General features: G+C 28.4%; 1 protein-coding gene across 3 annotated transcripts in view; it reads left to right on the top strand.

Annotated features, from left to right (window-relative positions):
* The first annotated feature begins 7,295 nt into the window (after positions 1 to 7,295).
* Positions 7,296 to 24,557, top strand: part of LOC123295511 (transmembrane ascorbate ferrireductase 2-like) — a 61,080-nt gene continuing 43,818 nt past the window's right edge. Inside the window, exon 1 of one of the 3 annotated variants that reach the window (XM_044876887.1) lies at positions 7,296 to 7,478. In XM_044876887.1, coding sequence (XP_044732822.1) covers positions 7,327 to 7,478 — 152 coding nt within the window. In that variant the 5' untranslated portion in view covers positions 7,296 to 7,326. Of the gene's footprint in view, positions 7,479 to 23,734; positions 24,010 to 24,557 lie in introns of those variants that run through there. The other 2 variants (XM_044876888.1, XM_044876889.1) reach the window with 2 other exon arrangements.

The following is a 24,557-nucleotide window of genomic DNA, read 5'->3' as shown; positions in this document are numbered from 1 at the left end:
ATAATTTAATTTACTTTCATCTTAAAATACAGTAGCAAAAAATGTACTTTCAATCACAATAGTACACATCAATTATTTTGTATTGCATGGTATTTAACTAGGTAATACTGTTAATTATATATGCAGGATTATTTATTTCATATAAATATAAATTTCTTTTACAAAACAATACAATTTTGTGATTGTCATCGAAAAACTATTATTGTTATTATTATTATTTTCTTGTGTATAATTACATTATTAATTGAACCTTATTATTTCTTTTTTAACACGTAGTAGGTGTAAAAACTCCCTTTAATTACAATAAAAACTGGTAAGATAGTATAGCAGTATCGAGACGTGAAACAGTAAAGTCAAATCAGAAAATATCAATGAATTAAATTATATAATTATAATATATTAAAAATCATAAAAACTTTTCAAAAAACTTAGTTGACTATTATTTACTTGTCAAATTCAATGATCTGCAGTTGTTTAAATTCATAAACATAATCTCAAATTTTCCCATTTTTTTACAAAGGATCACGTGATCATAAACCTATAAATTATTTTGATTATGAATAAAATACAACTTATATATTATTAATATTTAATAATATTTGATGGCACTTAATTATGATACCATTCATAAACACGTTATATATAATCTAAGGAATTTTTTACAATTCAAAATTTTTTTTTCGAGATTGTTCTTGCTAATTTTTTACAAATCAATTTCCGGTCTTGAACAGACATGAGAGCTCTTGTAATTATACCGTGTTTATGAAATATACCAAGGTATATTAAGTTTAGTCCCAAGTTTGTAACGCTTAAAAATATTGATGCTATGAACAAAATTTTGGTATAGGTGTTCATAATATCACCTAATTAATCCATTTCCGGTTGTCTGTGTGTCTATCTGCCTGTCGTATGTCTGTCGCCTGCCGTCGTTCCGTCTTTCATCACGGTAACTGAAAAACGAAAAGAGATATCAAGCTGAAAAGTGAGGTCGTGTTTGAAAATGAGCAACATAGGTCAATTGGGTCTTGGATCTGTAGGACCTACCTTGTAAACCGTTAGAGATAGAACAAAAGTTTAAATATAAAAAATAAACAACTTTTCTCTGAAACATTTTTTTGTAAACTTCACTGCTTACCCACGAGGGCGCAAATTAGTGCAAATTTTATAGTATTATATGGGAATATCAGTTATGAATGTGTGGCTATCTAATAGTGGATATCTTTCTTTACTTACATGACGTCAAAAAATAGACGATTGCATTATGAACACTGCCTTTACTTCAACAATTTCAACAATTAACTCAGTCAATTGTTTTTTTTCTACTTGTTTTACATAATTTTAATTTATTATATCTTTTAAACGAGAAGGTAAAAAAATCTTTTTTTTCTCTTAACAAGGGAAACTATGATCTCTTGAGTAAATTTAAAAAAAAACGAAGATAACTGAGACACTTGATACTGCAATGCCTTAATTTTTTAATACTACCTTTCTTCTGACTACTAGAACCAGGGCGTTCACTGGCTGTAATGAAACGGATTTATTTGTTTTGCCGCTTCAGGCTTATGAAGCCCATGCATCTCTGTATACAAAAATGTTTGACTGAAATCAATCTATTCTATTTTTTACGAGATTTTTAATTTTCTCGACAATATACTTTCTTGTAGTTTAGAAATACGGAAAACCAACCCTTAGAAAACTGAGCTAATCCGCTGTATGATAAAGACTCGAAAACAATAAACAAACTCCAGTAATTCATTTCCCAATTAAAATTTCCGTGAGAAAGATTGAATTTTGTTCTGAGAAGTTCCGCATCATTTTTCGCATACGTAAATCCAGCGAATTTGATTTTTTTAAATTTTACATTTTATACATACATACATTTTATTTGTGCACCTGCCTCCCTCTGCTATGTCCAACTATATGCAGGATAAACTGTTTTATTACAAATAAAAATTTCTTTTACAAAACAATACATTTTGTGATTGTCATAAAAAGTACCTATTATAATTTTTTTTTCTTGTTGTCAATAATTAGATTATTAGTTGTAATTCTTTTATTTTTTCAATTCAAGTAAGTTGTTGTAAATTCACTTTTATTTCAAAGAATAGAACTTTCAAATGAAAATAAAAATTATAATAATAAACAGTCAATTTATATGGATAATGGTGTTTATTATTATCTATCTAGTTACTTTGTCTGATGGGAAAGTTCAAAATGATTATTGGTTTAGTTTTAATCTGCAAATTGTAAAAACATATTTCATGCTCTCACTGTGATTGATATTATTTATTCAAATTTTAAATAAGAAATGATTTTTTTCGATTTATTTTTTACTTTTATGGCTGAGAACACATTAAAAGAACTTCTTATTTGTTGTGTCCAAATGGTAGTTAAGGTAATTAGGAACTTATGAACTTTGCAATAAATCACACGGTTTATTTAAAATATGAATATTTTGCAACTGTTTACATGTAATTCGAAAAATAAATGTCAAATCAAAATAATTGAATAACAAGTGAAAACAAACAATTGACTGAGTTAATTGTTGAAATATCATGCATAGACATTGTTGATTACTCTATCACATTACACATACATATATGTCACACACACATAACTGATATTCCCAATACACACAATATAATTTGCACTTAATTAGCGCCCTCGTGGGTAAACAGTGATGTTTACAAAAAAAATGTTTTAAATAAAAGTTGTTTATTGTTTTTAAGGAACATTTTTTACATTTGAACTTTTGTTCTGTCTCTAACGGTTTACAAGCTGGATTTAAAGTACCCAAGACCCAATTGACCTATGTAGCTCATTTACGAACTCGACCTCAATTTTTACGTACTAAACACGCTTTAAAAATTTCAGCTTAATATCTCTTTTCGTTTTTGAGTTATCGTGCTTACGGACAAACAGACAGACGGACGGACAGACAACCGGAAATGGACTAATTAGATGATTCTATGAACAATATTTTTAAGCATTACAAACTTGGGACTAAACTTAATATACTATGTATATTTCATATATACATGGTAAAATAATAATTAATTAATTAAACATTTTTGCATTAGAAATTGTGAAAATAAAAGACGTAATTGCATAAATAATATTCTTTAAATGTAAATTACCTCAATAATGTAATTAAATTTGTAGGAAAATAGTATCATATAATCAATGTAAGCCATGTATACAAAACATAGACTTATATGCTCATCCATAAAATTAAATTAATAAAGTAGTATTCTTATACAAGAAATTATTCTTATGTAGACACCGACCTTCACAATTTCTTATTCGAATTTATTGTCAGCAATTCTGAGTAAGGGCGATATTAAGATAACTACTTGATTTAAGTTGTGAGCCTGACAGATTTTTAATTGCCCCGCCAGCTTAAAATTGATACATTTCTGCTTTTATTATTCATTTAACACGCATTTATTAACTTTGCTGAATGTCGAAATAAAATGAACAGTGTCGACTAGTCAATTATCTTCGTAATATAATGAAAAAAAGATGATATTTATCAATTTTAAAGGGGCGAGGCTATTAAAATTTTGTCGAGAGCAGAATTTTAAATAGACTGTCTCAATATCGCCCTTGATCAGTTTTTCTAGACTACCTAACAAATATGGCCAGGCAAAATTGTTGAAAATAAGTCTCAAGAGCAGTTGAAGGTTTAAAGTACAAAACTGCTCCTCATAAAAATTCTCAAAACTTTTTTTAAACAATTTTTTCGACTAGATTTGGTATGCTATAAAATGTATTACATTTATGTTAACATAAAAATCCTATTTATTCTTCCACAAAATATATGTGGAACTAATTCGTTTTATTTAATATGTATATTTTAAGTAAGGGCGACATACAGGATAACGACAATATATTTCCTCTTAACAAGTCATCAATTTACAAAAAAAAAACACACATTGAATTTTGTAACCATTGTTTATTATACCATAAAATATGCAGTCAGTCACTATACGCACAATAAAATTGTTCTTTGAAACGAACAAAATATATACTTTTTCAACGTATATTGTACATCAACTGGGGAATGAAACTTGGGGAGGAAACAAAAAATTATTTTAAGAAACATTTGCATCACAAAATATTGGAAAATAGTAAGACTTTGTCCTTCCTTTAATTTATCTGAATAAGGCAATGCGTCGTGCGTCAAAACTTTGAACTGTACACCACTTTTCTCAATTATTAGAATAGATATAAAAAAAAAAAGTCACAGTCTACTACTATAATTCTAAAAAAGACGTTTAATCGGTTTAAATTTAACTTAAATAGCTATTCCATAGACGATTTATCAAACACTCAATTTTGTTTTGATAGAATTTGGTACCCAAGTTTAAGAAATAATTTTTACCCGTTTACTCGAAGTCAGCATGAATGAAAATTATCGGAAAAGATTCGAAATGATTTTTTGAGTCATTATTCTAATAATTGATGAGACTGCCGTCCAAATCAAAGCCACAGCTTCTTTTTCTGGATAGGGATTTGTCTGAAAGGGAGAGAAATCAAAAGACGGAAAGTGAGAGAAAATAAAATAGATATACGGAGATATTCTCGTGTCTTTCAATATTTCACCGAGTCTGTCAACATATTGATATTTATAATTTACAAAAATATTTTACATGTGGGTATTTTATTGATTTATGCATTATTTATTATAATTTGACTGACTATAATAAGTAATTTTTGATTATTATACTAAATAAATTACTTGAATTCGTGATAATATTAAAAAAAAAAAAGATTAAATACCTGTATTTTGTATAGTCCGCTGTAAATGTAAAACATAAATCGCTAATTTTTCGAAAATAAACGTACCTTAGATAAACGTACGTTCTTTTGAAAATATTATCGAAAACATTATTAGGCTTTTTATTGATATGCCTACCAAACTCCTGTAAGAATATCTGAAAAATATCTTTATTAAAAGGGTTCCCATACTGAATAGTTCAAGTTATCAGGACTTCATCAAATCATAAATAATAGTAAAAGTATGGCAATTTCTGTATCCACTTATAATCGGAAAATCGTCCTTTTCTAGATAGAGAGATTTTGGATAGTATGATTTAAAGATGCTTCTTGATTTAAGGCTTTTTGTGATATAATAATAAGTATAAATTATGAACACGAGCGTAGAGATATGAATATGCCATCAAGAAAAAATGTTTAGCGCCACTAACATTATTAAGAATGCAATTCTTCTTGCCCAAACTATTTGTGCGCTAAATTACCAACTTTGGTAAATAGTCGTTTTATATATAACTACAAAAAGGACTCTTTCCCGGTTATAAGATAATAGAGATCAATCATTTAATGCTGTTATACTATCTTGTATAAATTATCCTTGTGAAATGGCTTACATTTCCAACTCGATTAATAAACGGAGGAATGCTCATAAAATTTATACCGAATCTATACTTTTTATACCATATATATGAAACATACCAAGGTATACTAAGTTTAGTCCCAAGTTTGTAACGCTTAAAAATATTGATACTATGAACAAAATTTTGGTATAGGTGTTCATAAAATCACCTAATTAGTCCATTTCCGGTTGTCTGTCTGTCGTCTGTCCATCTGTCATCACGTTAACTCAAAAACTAAAAGAGATATCAAGCTGAAATTTAAAAATTTATAGCAAGCTTGGGACATAAAAACTGAGGTCGAGCTCGTATATGAGCAACATAGGTCCATTGGGTCTTGGGTCCGTAGGACTCATCTTGTAAACTGTGAGAGATAGAACAAAAATTTGTAAAATAAAAAAAGTTCCTTATAAAAAAATAAGCAACCTTTGTTTTAAACATTTTGTCGTAAACGTCTCTGTTTGCCCGTGATAGCGCAAATTGTATAGTATGTATTATATGGGAATATCAGTTAGATGTGTGTCATGTATGTATGTGTAATGTGATAGAGTAATCAACACTGTCTATACACGGTATTTCAACAATTAACTCAGTCAATTGTTTGATTTCACTTGTTTTTTTCACATTTGCAGATTAGTAACTGATATTTTGTTTAGGCTATCTATAATTAAAATTATTTATTGATATTTGTGTTACATTCTATTGAACAATGTGTTAGTTTTTACTTCTAATAAAATTAATTATACCAATATCGTAGGTATTATTTGTTATAACCTGGTCTTGTTTAATATTATTTATTATATGTTACAACAAAATATTGATCAAATTTTTAATATTTAACATGAATAAGTTTATTAAACTCATCAAATGTTTATTTTAAATGTTAAAAAAATTATTTGTGTGTTGAAGCAAACATGAAAATATGATTAGCTCTATAATGTCTATAGGCAATTAACTCAACAATATTCATTAAGTGAAGAACTTATTTTTATCGAAATTTATGACAGGGAATGAAAAGTGCTTCTAACAGTTTGTCATTTCCATGGGGAAAAAATATACAAGCTGTCATTTTATTTCTAGAATACGAAATAAAATCTACCATCCCGTGATTTTTATAAATTACAGACTGAAATTTTTTATAATTTCTTCTGACCGGTCAATAACAGGCTCCAATAGCCTACTGGTAGCCTACATTATTTTACATATTTATCTGTTGTTTAAGGCGTATAAATCGAGAATGAATTTGCTAACTCTTGCCAAACAGTAACCAAGAAATTATATATCAAGGCTTGAGTTAGAAGTCAAGGTTGAGCCAGCTTTAGTTTACCAAGTGTTGTTATGTCAGGCTCATGAACCAAATTTGCTACTATAAGAAATTAAAACCGGAAATTAAGCCAACGTTGAAACGATGTTATCATTCGATGCTGATACGCAATTAAGTCGTTCTGATTTCCAAGCACGGCCCGATGATGAAAAATTTCCAGCTATTTCTTATATATTATGGCTTAATCTTCCACATTATCTCAAAAAATAGCTAGCGACTAAAGTGTGTAAGCTTTCTGGTCTGCCATTTCTTTATTTGACATGTCTAAGAATCTTTAGTCTTTTAATTTAAGAAATTTAAAAAACAAAATTTGTATACTTTAGACTTAATCTGCTGAAATTTTTTGTTCACAAGAATTCAGGCCCATTTGTTGAGTTAGTAAATAACCAGACCATTCAGAAGTTAGCGAATTAAATTTTACCTTCAACACACATAATCGATCGTATTCAGCTAAAATATTATTTTGATTTTACAGTGATAGTAAAGAATATTTAATCAACGAAAAAAATATGAAAAATTTATATTAACCACAACGATATAAACAATCTAATTGAATTAAAAAAAATATTAATCTTAAAATATCAAGGACACTTTATTAAATAAATCAAAATGGAACCTAATTCCGTATCACCAATATCGGGTGAAATGTTAGCACCAATTGCTGAATTTGATAAATCGCCACCAAGTCCATTAGAAGATGAAGTACCTATGGATGATTTACCACCACCTCCACCAACAAGTGTACCAGATACATGTTGCAAGTAAGTTTAATACACTTTTTTCAGTACTCTTTTAGAATTAATTATTAATTTTTACCCTTTTTTCTTTTGAATTAAATGTAAAGTGATAGTAGTAACAAATCTCTACTAAGAGTGAATTTTATTTGAAAAACATACGTTTTCTGGAGTATGTGACCCAGAAAATACAGAAATCTAAATAAGAGACAAATCTTGTTTCTCGATTTTTTGTATATTTTCTATTTCATTCTAGCCATCCTTTTTGAGATATTTTAGCTACGAGATATATTTGAGTGTTTTTAATGAATTGTAGTCTGAGAGCGTGAGCTGGTTACTAATTATTTAAAATAGCGCCTTTTTATACTTTTTAAAATAGTAATTTCTCAATATATTTTAATTAATTTTGATAAAATTGCGATCATTGCTTCCATATTCTTGTAAGAAATCGTTAAAACTAAGACACATAATAGGCATACACTTGTCAGCTAATATTAAAAAATTAGTTGTAAATTTTATGATTGGTACGACATTGTACCATTTTTCAATAATATTTATTCTCTTAACTAATTAATAATTGCCAGGAGATTTTAACAGAAAAAATGAAATGGCAGACTACGGTTTGCTCATTTACATATTCAAAATAGATATAGTTCTATTAATTTTTTAAGAAAGAACAAACAAATTTTGTTTGAAAAATGTTTCCGTAATCTTAATAAATTCGAGGGCAATTAAATACAAACATTTCGTTTTTACTCGTCATCGAACTTGCTTAGTTAAGCAAGAAATGTTTCGAAAAGTTGTTTGTCCTTTTATAAATAATAACGTTCTAAAAGAAATTTCTTACTTGTTTAGTTTGGTATTTTATGAAGCATATCGCGGAAATATAAATTTTCATTAATGTTTTACCAGTTACAAACATTTTTTTGTACCCCCTCCGATATATAACAACAACAACAACTACTTAGAGGATCGAGTTTCGCATTAAGGAATAACTATCCTTATTTTGAGTATTTCAAATGGCAGACTACATTCTGCTATTCAATTTTTTCTGCTAAAATCGCCCGACCTGTAAATATAGTTTTAATAACAGGCACTAAAAAACTAATAATTCAATCCATGCAATCAATTATTTTATTAATTTTTACCTATTAGGGATTAATAAGTTTTTATATTGATGAAAACTTTTATTATTCGACCATTTTTATTCAATAAATATTTATGTTATAATAATGTTGATAAAATAAAAAAAAATTATTAACAAAAATTTATGACGACATACATTATTTAGCAAAGCTATTAAATTCAATCATGTGGAAAATTATTAAGATAAATATCTTTTGGGAAAATATTAAATACAGTAAAACTTCAATAACTAGAAACTTAACAACTGAAATTCGACCTCAAGCATTTGAATTCAATTTCTATTGATATCCATAAATATCGTTTATAGAAAACTGACCATAGTTTTATTATCAAATCAAATTTACATATTTTATGTAAGTCTCAAATATGAAATTTTTAATAGCTTTAATTTTAGCAAATAGAGAGAAACGAGAAAGCTAACGCCGGATAGATACTGGCCTCCAGAAAAAAACTGGTTTCCAAATTGTGCCAATTTACACAATATAATGATCTCACCATAATGGTTTATTTACACCACTAAAAACGGCTACTAACATTAGCCGTGTTTTTGTAGCTCGATCAAAATTTTTAAATGCGCTTCAATTCAGCTAACCACGGTGATCTTAGGTCCCAAAATCAGTTTTATAGGTTTAATTTTGTTTTAAAAATATATTGTAAAGAAACATTCATTTGTTTTAATAATCTTCAATAAGTATGTATTTTTGATTGATTGGCGTAGTAGGTATTGATTTTATTCAATATATTTAAAAAAATAAAAACAAAAAAACATTTTTTGATATTTTTTTACATTTTCAAATTCTATGTCTCATTTAAATTTATAAATTTGATCACTCACTGAAGATTATTTTAATTAAGTATTATCTAAAAAAATGACATATAATATTTGTACAATAATATATGTACAGTGTGTCCAAATAAACCGGCACCATATGAAAAACTTTTTTATTATTTCTGTGGGACTAATTTTGTAAAAAGGTAGAGTAAGACAAAAATTTAAATATAAAAAATGTTCCATATAAAAAAATAAATAACTTTTATTTAAAAATTTTTTTCGAAAACATCACTGTCTACCCGAGAGGGCACAATTGATTGCTTATAGCATGTTCTATATTTTCTGAGGATATGAGAGCAAAGATACTCTTATTACTTTGTGTGTAAGAGTGACTGATCTGTCTTTACTTACATGTCGTAAAAAAACAAACGTTTGCGTAATAAACACTTTCAATACATGGTATTTCAACAATTAACTCAGTCAATTTTTTGTTTCAACATGTTTTAAATTAATTTGGAAGCAACAAAATCCCCAGTATTTTTTGTCAAAATGCTTGGATGCTTCTTCAATAGTTTACAGTGGTGGACATGAGCTAACGTTTTGAATGTCATAGGAGTTGCAAACATATATGGGACACGAATTATCAATTTATGTGTCTATAATTATTACTTTGTTTTTATCATGAAAACGTTGTAGTTTTCACTTTATGTTTCGTGACCGTGTCACATGAACTTTAAAATCAAGATAACAGTTACCCTATTTTCACTAGCTTTTACCCTATTTTCAGAGTGTGAATAGAAAATATTTTAAAAATTATCCGTGCAATTTTTGCACAGAAAAACTATGTAGCCTTTTTAATCAACATGTTCCAATCTTTTCTTAAAACAGAGCTCATTTCTCATTTACAAAAACATTGTTAGACAAAGACGCAGACTCTTATGGAAATTTCACTTCGGAAATGGCCATGGTTGTAGAAATATCAAAGTGAAAAATAATTAAAACGGAGAATTTTATGATTATTCTCCAGGACATCAGAAGAGCAATGCTTTTTTTACTTCTGGAAGTAGGAAATTCTGGAAGTAGGGAAAACTATTGCAAATAATCATAAAAATGAAAGTATGCTTAAAATGTTCCGCTCTTTTTAGAAATATCAAAATCAACAGTAATTAGTCAGCATTTCATCACCTGGAACCTGATTTGTGATTCACAGACACCAATTAATATGTCACATTATCTTGTATAAGGTTTAATAATCTTAAGGAAAAAAAACGAAAAATCGCAAACTATTTTTAGTAACAAGTCGCTGACTTGTCCGTCTAAGGACTTTTGGTTTATTCGAAAGTAAATAGCATAAAGAATCTAGAAACAATTCATTGAATTGCATATCAAAAACAAGATAATTTTATTGTAAATACGACGGTAGATATATAGATAATTGTCCGCTAAATACTGGCCAAAAATAGACATTTGCAACATTTCCAAGTTTTGATATTTTTATAAAAAATTGTCTTGGCCATTTTTTTAGGCAATCTGTTCTTTGGATATTTGTTATCGTTTAACATTTCATAAAAAATAGCTTCCATTCCGATGAAAACAGATGCGTGAAAAACGACCCTAATTCCACTCATGTATTATTTTTCCTAACAATTAAAACGTAATTCATTCGAGTTGTTAGAGTGCCCCAACGTTTATTTTCCAATCAATATGTCAGTATGAAGTAATAATCAATTTTTAGAACATAAATAAAATCAAATAAATTTAGGTACTCATAAATAGTATGATAATTCTTTTGCATTTCTGTTTGATGGTGACATTTTAAAATATTTTTTGTCGTTGTTAAAAAAAAAGTGAAATAAATCTTTTATATTTTAAAAGTAAATGCTATTAAAAAAAGTTTATAATGAATGCCAATTCATCCAAAACAAATTTAAATTTTAAAGAAGAATGAAAGATGATATGCAAAACTTTATTGTGACTAATACTTTCAATGAAAACTTGTATTTGTATCTACTTATAATAATAATATAATTAATGAATTTTAAGGAAAGTAGAAATAAAATTAATTAAATTTTAAGTATAATTATAATATGAATACGTTCCATTTAGTCTAAGGTCAAACTATCAATTTAACGAACGTTAGTCAGAATCACATGTATATATAGTGTTTAGTGGAGCTATAAAATGCCTTTAATTTGGTGTTCATGTGAACAAATCTATTTAACAAAATGTAATAAAAATCATTTTTTACGAAATTCTGAGCTTATAAGCGACAGTCGGCTAACGTTGTCGGCTTATTTTCCATTCTAGTTGCATGTTCAGTCGTATGTGTTTTTTTCATTAAGGGTTTTAAAATAATTTAACTTATGTGAGTGACGAAGCATCTGGATACATTTTGCATTTTCATTTAAAAGAAAAAGTAAATTTTACTCATTTTAAATAGCTGTTGTTTCCTGAGCTCTTAACTTTTGTAAACCATATTTTTTTGTGGTTTGCGTCAACCCATTCACAATATTTTATGGCAAGGTACCCGGATTTCTTCACTCCACTACTTGATATAATTTACTGGTTTACAGAAGGTAAACTGCATGTATGGCATGTATACCTGGGTGCCTCGACACTCTGAAGAAGTTTTTTTTTGTCACTTACATATGGTCTAAATGGGTAATTAATTAGGTTCAGAACGCAACCCAGAGGTACACATGATTGAATTGGAAACTAAATAAGTGAAATTATTGATTGACTAATTATTTCATTTTGTTTTTCCCGTTTGGTATCTTAGTATGTATATATCTTTTGTTAAAATCTAGAAAACTTTGAGTTTTATTAATTCAGTTTCTTTATCCTTGCATGTTTTATTTTTATTTAAATTTTAATTAATCAGAAAATATTCTGGAATTCACAGATTTTAAAATATTTTTTCCCGGAGATTGAATTGATATGCAAATCAATTAAATTTTTGTCTAATATAATCAAATGATTACGTAAAATTCGTAATTATTATTATACCTATTGATTGATCCAAAATTATTACGACTAACCTTCAATTTTCAATAAAACACTTTAAAATAAATTCTTTTTTTTAATTTAAAAATAGATCTTTATAGATAATACTACATAACATACTTTTAAGAAAAATTAAAGCGTGTTAAAGAATTTCCGCTTACTAAACAAGGTTTTTTCTTTTCTAATAAATAATTGGCTATAATGCAATATTTTGAAGCACATGTGAATGAGAAAACTCACTTATCATAAAATTAATGAGCATTAAAAGTGAAATTTAATAATGTAGACTAATTAATTATTTTAAAATTTATTTTTATCAATTTTTATAAGTTGATGTAATTATACATAGTGCTTTTTAAACATGTTTTTTAATTGGGAATTACAATAACCTTCAGACTGAATAGTTTTTAAGTTCAATATTATAAATTCCATCATGGGATTCAACAGTAAACTTTATAGTAATTACCAGGATATAAATATGATGTTGTTTTCTTAAACAAAGGAAGTTTAACAATGTTTAGGCGTCAACTTTAATAATAAAAAATATAATCCAAATACAAAAGTATTTTCATTGATCGGAAATAGAACAGTTTATGCTAATGCTTACTTTCTCACTTGCTAGTACGGCTACTTTCACGGGCTATCGGGCTATCATTTTTACTTGTGAATAAAAATTTTTGCTAATAAGCTAATTACCCTTCGGCAAAAAAAATATTTTTTTTCAAAATTCATACGAAATCTACCGAAAGTGGTTTATGAGAATATAATAGTTTTTCGTTCTTATTGGGCGGTAAAACCAAAAACAGTGGCGACTATTTTCACCTAGGCTACCTAGGAAACTAAAACTTTTTCAAACGATTCAGCTTGCCATGAATTTTGAGAAAATGCAGAAATATTATTATAATTGTCAATTTGTATTTTTTTCCAAAATTTTATGTTTTATCATTTAAAAAAATTGAGTTACGAAAAGTTATTAGAAGTTAAAGATAACAGAGATAATTTGAAGTAAATACATCGAAATTTGTATGAAAACTAAACGTAATTAACGCACATATTGGGTTGACTACTAAATTCAGTGGCGGATTAAGTATTTTGCCGCCCTAGGCCCTGTCTGATTAGCCGCCCTTTTTAAAAGATGAAATTTTATTTTTTTGAATCCGTTTATATTATTTATCCGTTTATAATACTTATATCAATTCATATATGAAACACCAGAATCATTGAAAATAAAATAAGAAAACATTATGCAATTCTAGAAGCGGCTTACATGTAAGATTAATTTTACTAAAGATACAAAAAAATCAACAGAGCTTTGAAAATTCTTCAAAAAAAGCTTATCAATATTCAATTATTTCTGTTATAAAACATTTTTTATCAGTAGTGCACTCACAAATAAAAAAGTTAATCAGAAAATAAATTCCATTCTATTTCATAGAAATTTATTTGTAAATTTATATAAAAAAAATTCGAATAGATCCTTAAAATGTATTGTCGTTACATTATATCAGATTTAAAATTTTGCATTCTGAAAAATTTGCCGCCCCCCCAAATTGTGCCGCCCTAGGCCCGGGCCTCACGGGCCTAGGCGGTAATCCATCACTGACTAAATTAGAAGCATGTCATTTTTACTAATATCACAATTAATTCATATCTACAGTATAATGTAAATGTTGTTCTAGAATCAAACAAGTATTTGACTTCTAAAGTAAATACCTTAAATTTTCAGAAAAATATGTTGTTAAAAAAAAAGTAAGCGCTACATTTATAATGCACCAAAGTACGAAAGGGATATAGTTCATACCGGGTGCTCACGACTGCCCTCGTTCATTTTTTTAAAAATCCGCTTCTTGATTTTAATTTAACAAAAACTCTTTGTCAGATTATTAAAAGAAAATTATATTATAAATAGTTCATATTGATTTATCAGATATAAAAAAATTAGCTTTTAATCTATACATTGCCTTAATATCCGATTATGGCCGATGAATTCTTATATGTGTTTACATAGGGACTCAGTCGGACCATTTCAATATGATTGTTATAACTAGTTCGTCGATATATTCGATTTTAACTGTATATTCAAATAATTTATAAACCGATATGTGCATCTTGTAATTTAAGCTTTGTTTTTAAAACAGAATTGTTACCTATAAGTATATTTTTAGAATAATTGACAAAATGGCAATGATAATAACACTTATTACACAGGCGGTGGTAACATAATGTATTATGTATTTAATAATGACTATGGTATGTATCAGAATCAGTAGTGAAGTGATATCCATTACATTAGAATTGTTTATGTATTACCACGTGAATAATAATTAGACTGAAGTATGTAGTACGGTAATGTGTAATAGCTACTTGTCAGATTTATACTATTTAAAGGATGATTTTTTAGAGGTTCACAGTTTTGAAATACAAAAGACCTCGCTGAGATGTAAATGAAATGTAATATGTACTTCGGTCAAATTGTTTCAAATTTTGGCAAATGATAGTTTAAGTCATTCTAAAGAAAAGTTCCCATGGTCACAAGTCATGAAAATGACAGGATTTTAGGTTATAGCTAAATTAAAGTTGGAAAATGTACTTATTTGTATAATATACTAGAGTGATACCTATCCGCTTCGCTGGGAAAGATTGACAAAGATTGCTCTCGTTTATCCCCTTTCTGTATCACTCAAAATACTGGTAAGGATTGTTTTACACAGGTAAAATATATGTATGGTTTTCTATTTTTTTAAATGTATAATAGTCGTCATTATTCATTGAGTATATCAGAAAAGATGGCCGTGAAATATTTTATATTGACTATTTTTACAGAAATCTGTAATTTATGATAATGTCAAATGACTTCTTTTACAGAAATCTGTAATTTATGGTAATGTCAAATTAAATTAATTTTTTTTTTAATTAATATATCTTTATAAATTATATATCATGTGTTATTCTGAAGTATGAGCTATATTGCTGTACAGTTTCATTAAAAACTATTCGCTAGTTTTAGTGTAAAAGCGTAACAAACAAACAAACAAACAAACAAACAAACAAACAAACATGCTTACTTTCGTATTTATAATATACAGACATGCTTATCATCTATAAATAGCCTTTTTACACGTCCCTGATTTGTCTAAATAAAACACATGCACATTTTTAAATGCAATTTTACTTTCAAAATTTCAACATATAAAAGTTTTGGAGCTATGTTAGGAAAATAGAGCACATATATGCACGGAAAAGTAGCACAAAACGGGTAGACGATAAGAAACATTTTGTAGAAATCACGATGTGGATGTGAAGATTGGATCATTTGAAGAACAAATAGTTACATTAGCAATAGTAATGGCGGCCGAGTCAATGCGGTATGGGGGTCAGACCGAATACTGCAGGTTGGCAATATCTCAATATATCTGATATTTTTGGTGGTTAGCACTATTCAATATTGTAAAATTACTTATGCTTACATGGATACTATAGTACCTGTCTCTATACTATACCTGCATTGTAGTGAACGCTATACATTTCTTGTCGTGTTCCTCATCCAGCATTCGCAGCACGGCAATTAAAACACTTAAACATAGATCCTGTAACCTATACAAGAAATTCGAAAACAGCTAGCCCTATAATATAGGTTTTACTTCGAATTTCATCACTTATAATGAAATTTGAGACGAGGTAATTTATAATGACCCTATAAATTCACCGAACATTCTAAGTAATTTTCGTATGTATATATTAAATACACTACCACGAATAAATATGCATATATAAGGGTAATGTGTATTACCTCGGATGCAATGTATCTTGAATCATTCTCTTGTTTCTTAATCATTCTCTAGTTTCTTAACAGATATTGGTTTCTGTGAAGAAGCAAATATTTGAAGACAAGTTTTCTAATTAGAAAAGGTAAGCAACCAAGAAAATGACATATAATTGCTATTCTTCATGTGCATTTGCTGTCAAGTAAATAAAAAAGAACATTTTTTATCATCGCATTTAAAAATCAAATTGTCTCACTGTCTTGATTTTTAATTGTGCTGGATTCGTCCATTAAGGCATGGAAACTTTGAAATTTGCTCTTGATCAAAATTTATTTTAGAAGACTGTGAAAAATGATTTTCCCTAAAGTGAACTGATAAGATGAACGTGTAACGTTAGACACGTTATATTAGGGGTGAGCGCCTTCAGAAACAGGTGCGTTAATGTGTGATTCATGGAACATTATCATCTTCTCAAGCTTTTATTGATGCTATTTAATATATAACTTCTCAACAAAAATACATAAAATATAGGAATAAAAGATACTATACACAGAAACTGTCCATAATCATAGTTTAAATTCTGATCCCTGGTATTACAATCTCCCCCATAAAGGGTCTTTGCTCAAGTTGCTATCAATAGTAGTGTTCGTATGTATGTATGTTTAGCAAATATTCACTCTCACGTTAATGTATAGCCTTAATTAGGTACATCCTATAATTCGTACTTCCCGCTTTTCTCATATACAAGCTTCGATTTATTTACTTTATTTCTACCTAGAATTTTTGTTTCTATAATTATATTTAATTTTATAATTATTCTTTGATTTATTTTTAATTTATTCCAAGAATTAGAAAAGAAATTTTGTTTTTTTTTTTAAGTGATTATGGACATTCCAACGTCCATAACTCAAAAACGATTGAATTTGGATCGCTGTACACATTGACACTTTCTATACCAAAGTGTACAAATTCACGCAATATGTGCAAATTTGATCAAGACACAATTTCCATAAGATTAATGCGGCATCCTTTACTAAAATCGGAGCTTAATCCAATTTTTTTTTCATTAATTCTTCACGACGCTTCCACCATTTATTGTATATTTATTCTACTACTTTCGTAGCTCCATTTTGACTTTGAATTTGAGGTTAGTCAAATTATGACATAATTTCTAAATTAAAAAAGTTAAGTAACATTATCGGTTGCAAAATTTGTAGCATGCGGACCTACTGACAGAGACAGAACAAAGCAAGCATAATTAACTCTTTCAAAAAGTTGTTACAATCGAAGTTTCCACCAAAAGATGTAAATTTTCCATGTTGGGAAGTTAAAAATAAATTATATGACTGTCATAAATAATGATTATAAATTCCAATGATTTTAATCAGCAAGTTCAATGCAATATTTCATTTTATATTTTTTATGTAATTACATAACACATTGTTAGTACGAAACACATAATGTACAATTACTATAAATAATTGAAAGAAAGGGTCTCCATTCAAAATGATAAAACTTCAAACTTGAATTCAATATTTACTTGAAAGAGTTTTTTATGGCAATTTAAATGATTAGGTTCAATAGGTATCATCGACAGCATCGCCGCTTACTTTTGGCAATTGAATTTACTAGGATATTCTACAAATTTAAAGGATATTCAAAATTAACCCAAGGTTTGAATGTTTACTCATTTGCATGGGAAAGTATTCAAAATAAAAAAAGTAAAGACAGCTGACAATTTAGGGTTTTTTAAATGGAGTACTCGACCAAAAAATGTGCGTTTAAGCAACTACACCACGCGATTTTCATATAAACTATGGTTCAAACTGTGGTTTAGCTTCATCAAATGTGAAAAGATAAATTTAAAGAAATGCAGAGAGACTAGACCATGATAGACCGGCCTATCATGGTGTTTAATATAATTGGAGTGGAGTCTGCGACCACTCACGCTTTGAGGGAGAAATTTAAGAAGTGTATCACCACGAATACATTTACGTAAAATGACCAAAGAAAATTTTAACAAAAAACTTCGGTGTGCCATCAATATCTTTTATTTTATCAGATATGCTAATAATAGTTAAAAACAAACTTTATGAGTTAATAAAAATTTATAACTTTCAATTAAAAAAACTTTGTTTTCTATCAAACTTAAGCAATAAGTTATTTATTACACAAAAAATTTTGGTGTAGGTGTTCATAGAATCCATTTTCGGTTGTCCGTCTGTCCGTCCGTCCGTCCGTCTGTGAACACGATAACTTAAAAACGAAAAAAGGTATCAAGCTGAAAAGGAGTCAAGACGTAAAAAGTGAGTGCAACATAGGTCAATTGGGTCCGTAAGACCCATCTTTTCAACCGTTAGAGATAGAACAAAAGTTTAAATGTAAAAAATGTTCCTTATCAAAAACAAACAACTTTTTTTTGAAACATTTTTTTGTAAACTTCACTGTTAACTCACGAGGGCAAACATTAGATGCAAAATTTATAGTATGTATTAATATGGGAATATCAGTTAAATACGTGTGACAAGTATGTATGTGTAATGTGATAGAGTTATCAACACTGTCTATACATGGTATTTCAACAATTAACTCAGTCAATTGTTTGTTTTCACTTGTTTAAGTTTAAAGTTCTATCTTTTATTTTTAATGAAAAACACTTTATAAAGTTGTCGTTTATATTTAAGTAATATATTATTGATCATAATAATTAGAAAAAGTCATTTTATGTAAATAATATTTACTTTTAGTATAATTGTTTACTTCAATTATGTTAATAAAAGTTTTAGTTGCTTTTTTTTACACGCGTACTTAAAAGTAATTGGAGTATTGTTTTGATCTCGTATTACACAAAAATTATTTTAATTAGTTATGAATTATTGTAATACTTTGCATGTCGTGCGGTTTATAGAGTGTATAAAAAATTATTATGGAAGCTAGTAAACTGATTTTACCTACATTAAATACTATTCGAGATAAACTGAATAGACCGTAAAATGGTGACCGATTAAGTTGCCTTATTTTGTCGCTTTTGCCTACGATGAGGCGTAAAACTATTCAATATTAACCAAGGTAGGTGATTGGGGAATATAAAGCGTGGTCCATTAAAGTTTCCTAGCTTTGATTTAAAAATAAGAAGTGAAAAAAACAATTGACTGAGTTAATTATTGAAATACCATGTTTAGACAGTGTTTTTTGACTTCATGTAAGTGAAGAAAAATATCCACTTTTAGATAGCCCCATATTCATAACTGATATTCCCATATAATACATACTATAAAATTTGCATTTAACTTGCTGCCTCGTGGGTAAACAATGATGTTAACAAAAAAATGTTTCAAACAAAAGTTGGTTATTTTTTTATAAGAAACATTTTTTCTATTTAAAGTTTTGTTCTATTTCTAATGCTTTACAAGATGGATCCAACGGACCCAAGACCCAATTGACCTATATTGCTCATTTACGTACTCGACCTCACTTTTTACATCCTGAGTACGCTATACAAATTTTATCTTGATATCACTGTTCTTGATATCTTGATATAACATCAGTTATCGTGTTAACAGACAGACGGGCAGATGGACAGACGGACAGACATCCGAAAATGGACTAATTAGGTAATTCTATGAACACCCATACCAAAATTTTTTTCGTAGCATCAATATTTTCAAGCGATACGGGACTAAAATCTTGTATATATTTTATATACATGGTATAAAAAATAATATTTTCTTAGTTATATTAACCGCTGTAATTGTTGTTAATATTGAATATGGGTATAGGCGACAAAATTCATAATTAAGGTTGATATTTCACCGTCAAGCAGATTGCTATCAGATAAAAACTCAGACCTTGTAGTCTGTCCAAAGTTTACAACTTTTTTCCAGACATTTAGTGCAAAATGAAATTGTGCGAAGACTAAGTATTAGGCCGAATGAAACGTTCCAAAGCGAAAGTTGTTCGTTTACGTTCCAGCAAGACGATAGAGGAGTTACTTTAATTATAAACAATTATTAGCAAATAAATAAAGTCAATTATTTATTTATTGTAAAAACGCTATGTTTTAAAATAGCGTTGTTAGACATTTTTTTTGCAAAAATTTACAACAAAAAATGTATGTTTTATTAAATGTTTTGTAATGTATTTAAGCACCAGCATACTAAAGTGCGCCATTTACGAGTCATATCCCTTACAAGGAACCAAAACAAAAATTTCCAGCCGAATATGTTTAATAACTCCAGTCCCCAGGTCCCGAGCGAGTGGGCAAGGCAGGTCAATTTGGTGAGTGAGACCTCTCATCCAAACAACTTTTGAATTGTAACCGAAAACAACACGTAAAATCCGTAACTCTATTGGCCTATAAGTTTGGTATTAAAATTATAAAAATTCTTACACCTCGAAAACGAAAAATACTACCTACGGCTATTAGACCACGATTTTTTTAAATGATTAATACATACTTAAGACTTCGTGAGAGGATTCCTTTTGACGAATCTACCGTCTCTTGATGACGTCATTTTGAAGCTATCGGTCTGAAACCATGTAGCAGGAAATTTGTCGGGCACAATGACCACTTGATAACATTTATAATAATTATTAAACAACACAGCAAAAGTGAACCATGTCTGGTGTATTGAAAAACCAAAATGCATACGTACGGGATGGCCGCTATAGTAGACAAGCCATCGATGCACTATTTTTGGCGGACAAAATATCTGTCGAATTTCTAATTAAATTATCTTGCAAATGCGTCTAGCAATAAAAAACCATGGGCATTTGAGTAGAAGATGAAATAAGTACATGATATTTTGTAAGAAAACAGGATTTTTTGCGTTTTACAAGGTTATACTAATCGAAGAATATTATGCGACCGACTTACAGATTGCGTTTTGTTTTATTTTTTTGTGCTCAATTAATATTTGAGCACAAACAAAAAAGGAGGAGGTTATAAATTGTATTTTTTTTTTATGTGTGTTACCTCAGAACTTTCGACTGGTTGAACAGATTTTGATAATTCTATAAGTCTTATCTATTTGAAAACTGGTGCTTCCCGTGTGGTCCCATTTCATTTTGAACCAGGTCTGACAACGGCATCCATGAGAAAACCATAAAAGTCTTAAATTTACATTGCGTATGCACTACAAGAGGACGAAGAACTCAATATCACGGATACCGATTTTGATTATCCTTTGTTTAGTGACAAATTAGCTAGTGTACTTCAGATTCACTAAAAATAACAAAATTAAAAAAAAAAAAATTTTTAACCAAAAGAAAACCAACTTCAAAAGAAAAAAATTTTCCAAAACAAATTAATATGGACTAAAAAGTAAAATATAACGATAATATAATGTAGTTAAAATTATTGTTAATTTTGGAGTCGGTGTCAGCCAAGCTAATGTGGCAAACTGTTCTGTCAGAGCTGTTTCCTTGGCTGACACCAACTCCCAAAATTACAATAATTTTAACTACATTATATTATCGTTATTTTTTACTTTTTAGTGCATATTAATTTGTTTTGAAAAAGTTTTTCTTTTGAAGTCGGTTTTCTTTTTGTTAAAATTTTTGTATTTCAAAACAAAAGAGGCTTAGCTCTTTTAAAAATTTTATGAAAATAAAACTGATTTCCCAGCACACCAACTATAAAACGGGAACATTTTAATCCTCGAGATATAACAATATAAACTTCTGTCAAAACAAATGTAAAAATGTGAGAATGACAATCTCAATCCCCTATGTGAATATCCCGTTTAATTTCCATGTAAATACATTTATAAATATTAAATATTTTAATTAAAATACATACAACTGTAAACGCAGACTGTATTATTATTCATAAATATGTAAAATTACATCACATTTTAGCTACAACAATGGAAAAGCTTTTTAATCTAAAATAAAATCTGTTTTATCGACAGCCAGGCACTGCTAGTAGTTTATTTAATTGACAGGAGATGGCAGCATAACAATATACATGAAAGCATCATTTATACAGAGAGTTCTAAAAATATTAAACAAAAAATTATTTAATTGTAGGACTCGTTTGACAGTGCCGGCAGTCACTCGAATGCCCATTGTGTGACCCTAGATGGGTTTTGCCCTAGGTGTTATACTATACCAGTACTGTGACGGCGAGAACTCGACTTGCATACCCAAGTACTATTACCTGATAGTCGATATCGAAATGAAATGTTTCCATCAATTAAACTTTTATTCAAGTTGAACACATTTTTTCGATTGTTTAATGGATATTTTGAAATGGATACTTGGGATAATGAAAAATCGATAAATTACAAACTAGTTTTTATTCGGAATTTGATTGAACTTCGTATATAAGAAAGTTTTGACCCAGAAATAAAAAAATAGGGCCCATTAAACCAATGATTGAGTAGCTTTTTTAAAATCGAAAAAAGAATCTTTATGATGATTACTCTAAAAAGTGATTTTTATAAAAATTGGAGAAAAAAATTTTTTTTTCGATTTTTTGTAATTTCCTGCATTGTACGGTTAACCTTCATCCATCTGATAACCCAATTAGACATGTATTTTGTGAAACTGTATTTATTTTTAAACACTATCATAGTTTTCTATCGAAAAGTGTTCATGCGTATTTTTTATTAAATTAATCTATTCAATTCTTTCCATGAACGGTTTTTTTCAGGCAAGCCTATACCATTATTTCTGATATTAAATTATCTTTCTTTTGATACCAATTTTGATTGGTAAACCGATCGGTGTAGATCTGTACATACTATATGAACAGGTAAGTCATTATAAGTAACTACATATATCTGTTAACAGTTAGCCAATCGAAATTGGTATCAAAAGAAATATAATTAAATTACGAAAATAACGGTATAGGCTTGCCTGAAAAAAAATGGTTCATGGAAAAAATTGATTAAAATTAATTTAATTAAAATATCCACATTTCGACAGAAAAACTATGATATGAATGTTTAAGAATGAATAAAATTTCATAAAAAATGTGTCTCGTTTGGTTATCAGATGGTGAAAGATCGACCTTACACCGTCTCTTGGACCATGAGGGATGATATTAGGAAATCACATACAAAATTATTTCGGTATTTGATGAAACTTGATGCATAAGGTTATTTCGGTTAAAACACACATAAATCAGGTTCAGTTCAAACGACTGGTTGTATAGTTTCAAATTATGTACACAAGTATTTGTTGTGGTGCGATTCTAAAGAAATCTAATTTAGTCTTTACTGCCTTAAATAATACAAAATCACGAAAATCTGGTTGATTTAGCGGTTGAGTGACGAAGTTTTTGAGGAATCTTTCGGCTCAAGATCTATAGATACCTATGCGACGCGTAAAACTTGAATAGACTAAAAAAGATACCTTCAATATTTTACGAACCACATGTAATATTAACAACCATAGTCCGTATAATATTACGTATATTATTGTCTGAGCTAATGTAATTTTATATAATTATAAATAAAAATACCATTACAACAAAGAACGGGATATGTTTGATATCATGTTAAAATATATCGTTTGTTCGTTTCAATAGATATCGCTCGTTTGTTATACACGTATTATTTTCATTATCAATGGTGACAGAAATACGTTGTTGGTCACTTACGATGAGGATATTTTCAAATACATTATACCGTACAGTAAATGTTATGAATCAAGATATTATTATATTTACATTTTAACATTGTTATTGTTGTTGTTTTTTTGTTGTTTATTGTAACGAATTTTAATTGTTGTATTGAATAACGTTTTATTTATTTTGAATTACACAATTGTTTATGATATAGTTAGTAGTTGAGTTGTGTGATATTTTATAATATTGTTGTGAATCTTCTTTTTAATTAATGATGGCAAAAGCTAGAATACGTTCTGAGTAAGTTTTAAAATATGTCTCCTTTATATTAAAATTAATTATATCAAAATTGGGAACAACATATAGACAGAAAAATGGATCGGGACTCTTAGAAATTGTTGGGATTCCCACAAAAATACATGTTGATTATTTCGATAATTTTGATTCACGTTTCGAAAAATAACGATTTAAAATTATTTTTCTGTTACAACACAAAACTGAAATGATTAGCTTAAATTTGAAACAGATTTTAAAAGAGCCGCAGATTTTGTTTACAAAGATTTCTTTAACAGCCTGCCTCGTCCTAAAATATATAAAAGTCCGGACTTCATTTATAAATTTTGTTTCTACTTAAATTCTTTATTGTCGATATAACCGGCGATTGGATACAATTTACGAACCAAAAACAAAAAAACAAAAAACATTCAAATTTATCGAAATACGCAATAAATATGTTTAAAAAAATCCCAACAGTTGATTGATGACGGAGTCCCTAAGCTTTTTTCGGGCTAAGTGCTGAAATATAACAACGGAAATTTCTTAAAGGAATTATTATAGTTATTACAAGA

Source organism: Chrysoperla carnea, chromosome 3 (genome assembly GCF_905475395.1).
Source record: "Chrysoperla carnea chromosome 3, inChrCarn1.1, whole genome shotgun sequence".
Classification (NCBI taxonomy): domain Eukaryota; kingdom Metazoa; phylum Arthropoda; class Insecta; order Neuroptera; family Chrysopidae; genus Chrysoperla; species Chrysoperla carnea.
The sequence above is the reverse complement of the archived record's forward strand: the minus strand, read 5'-3'. Positions and strand labels throughout refer to the sequence as shown.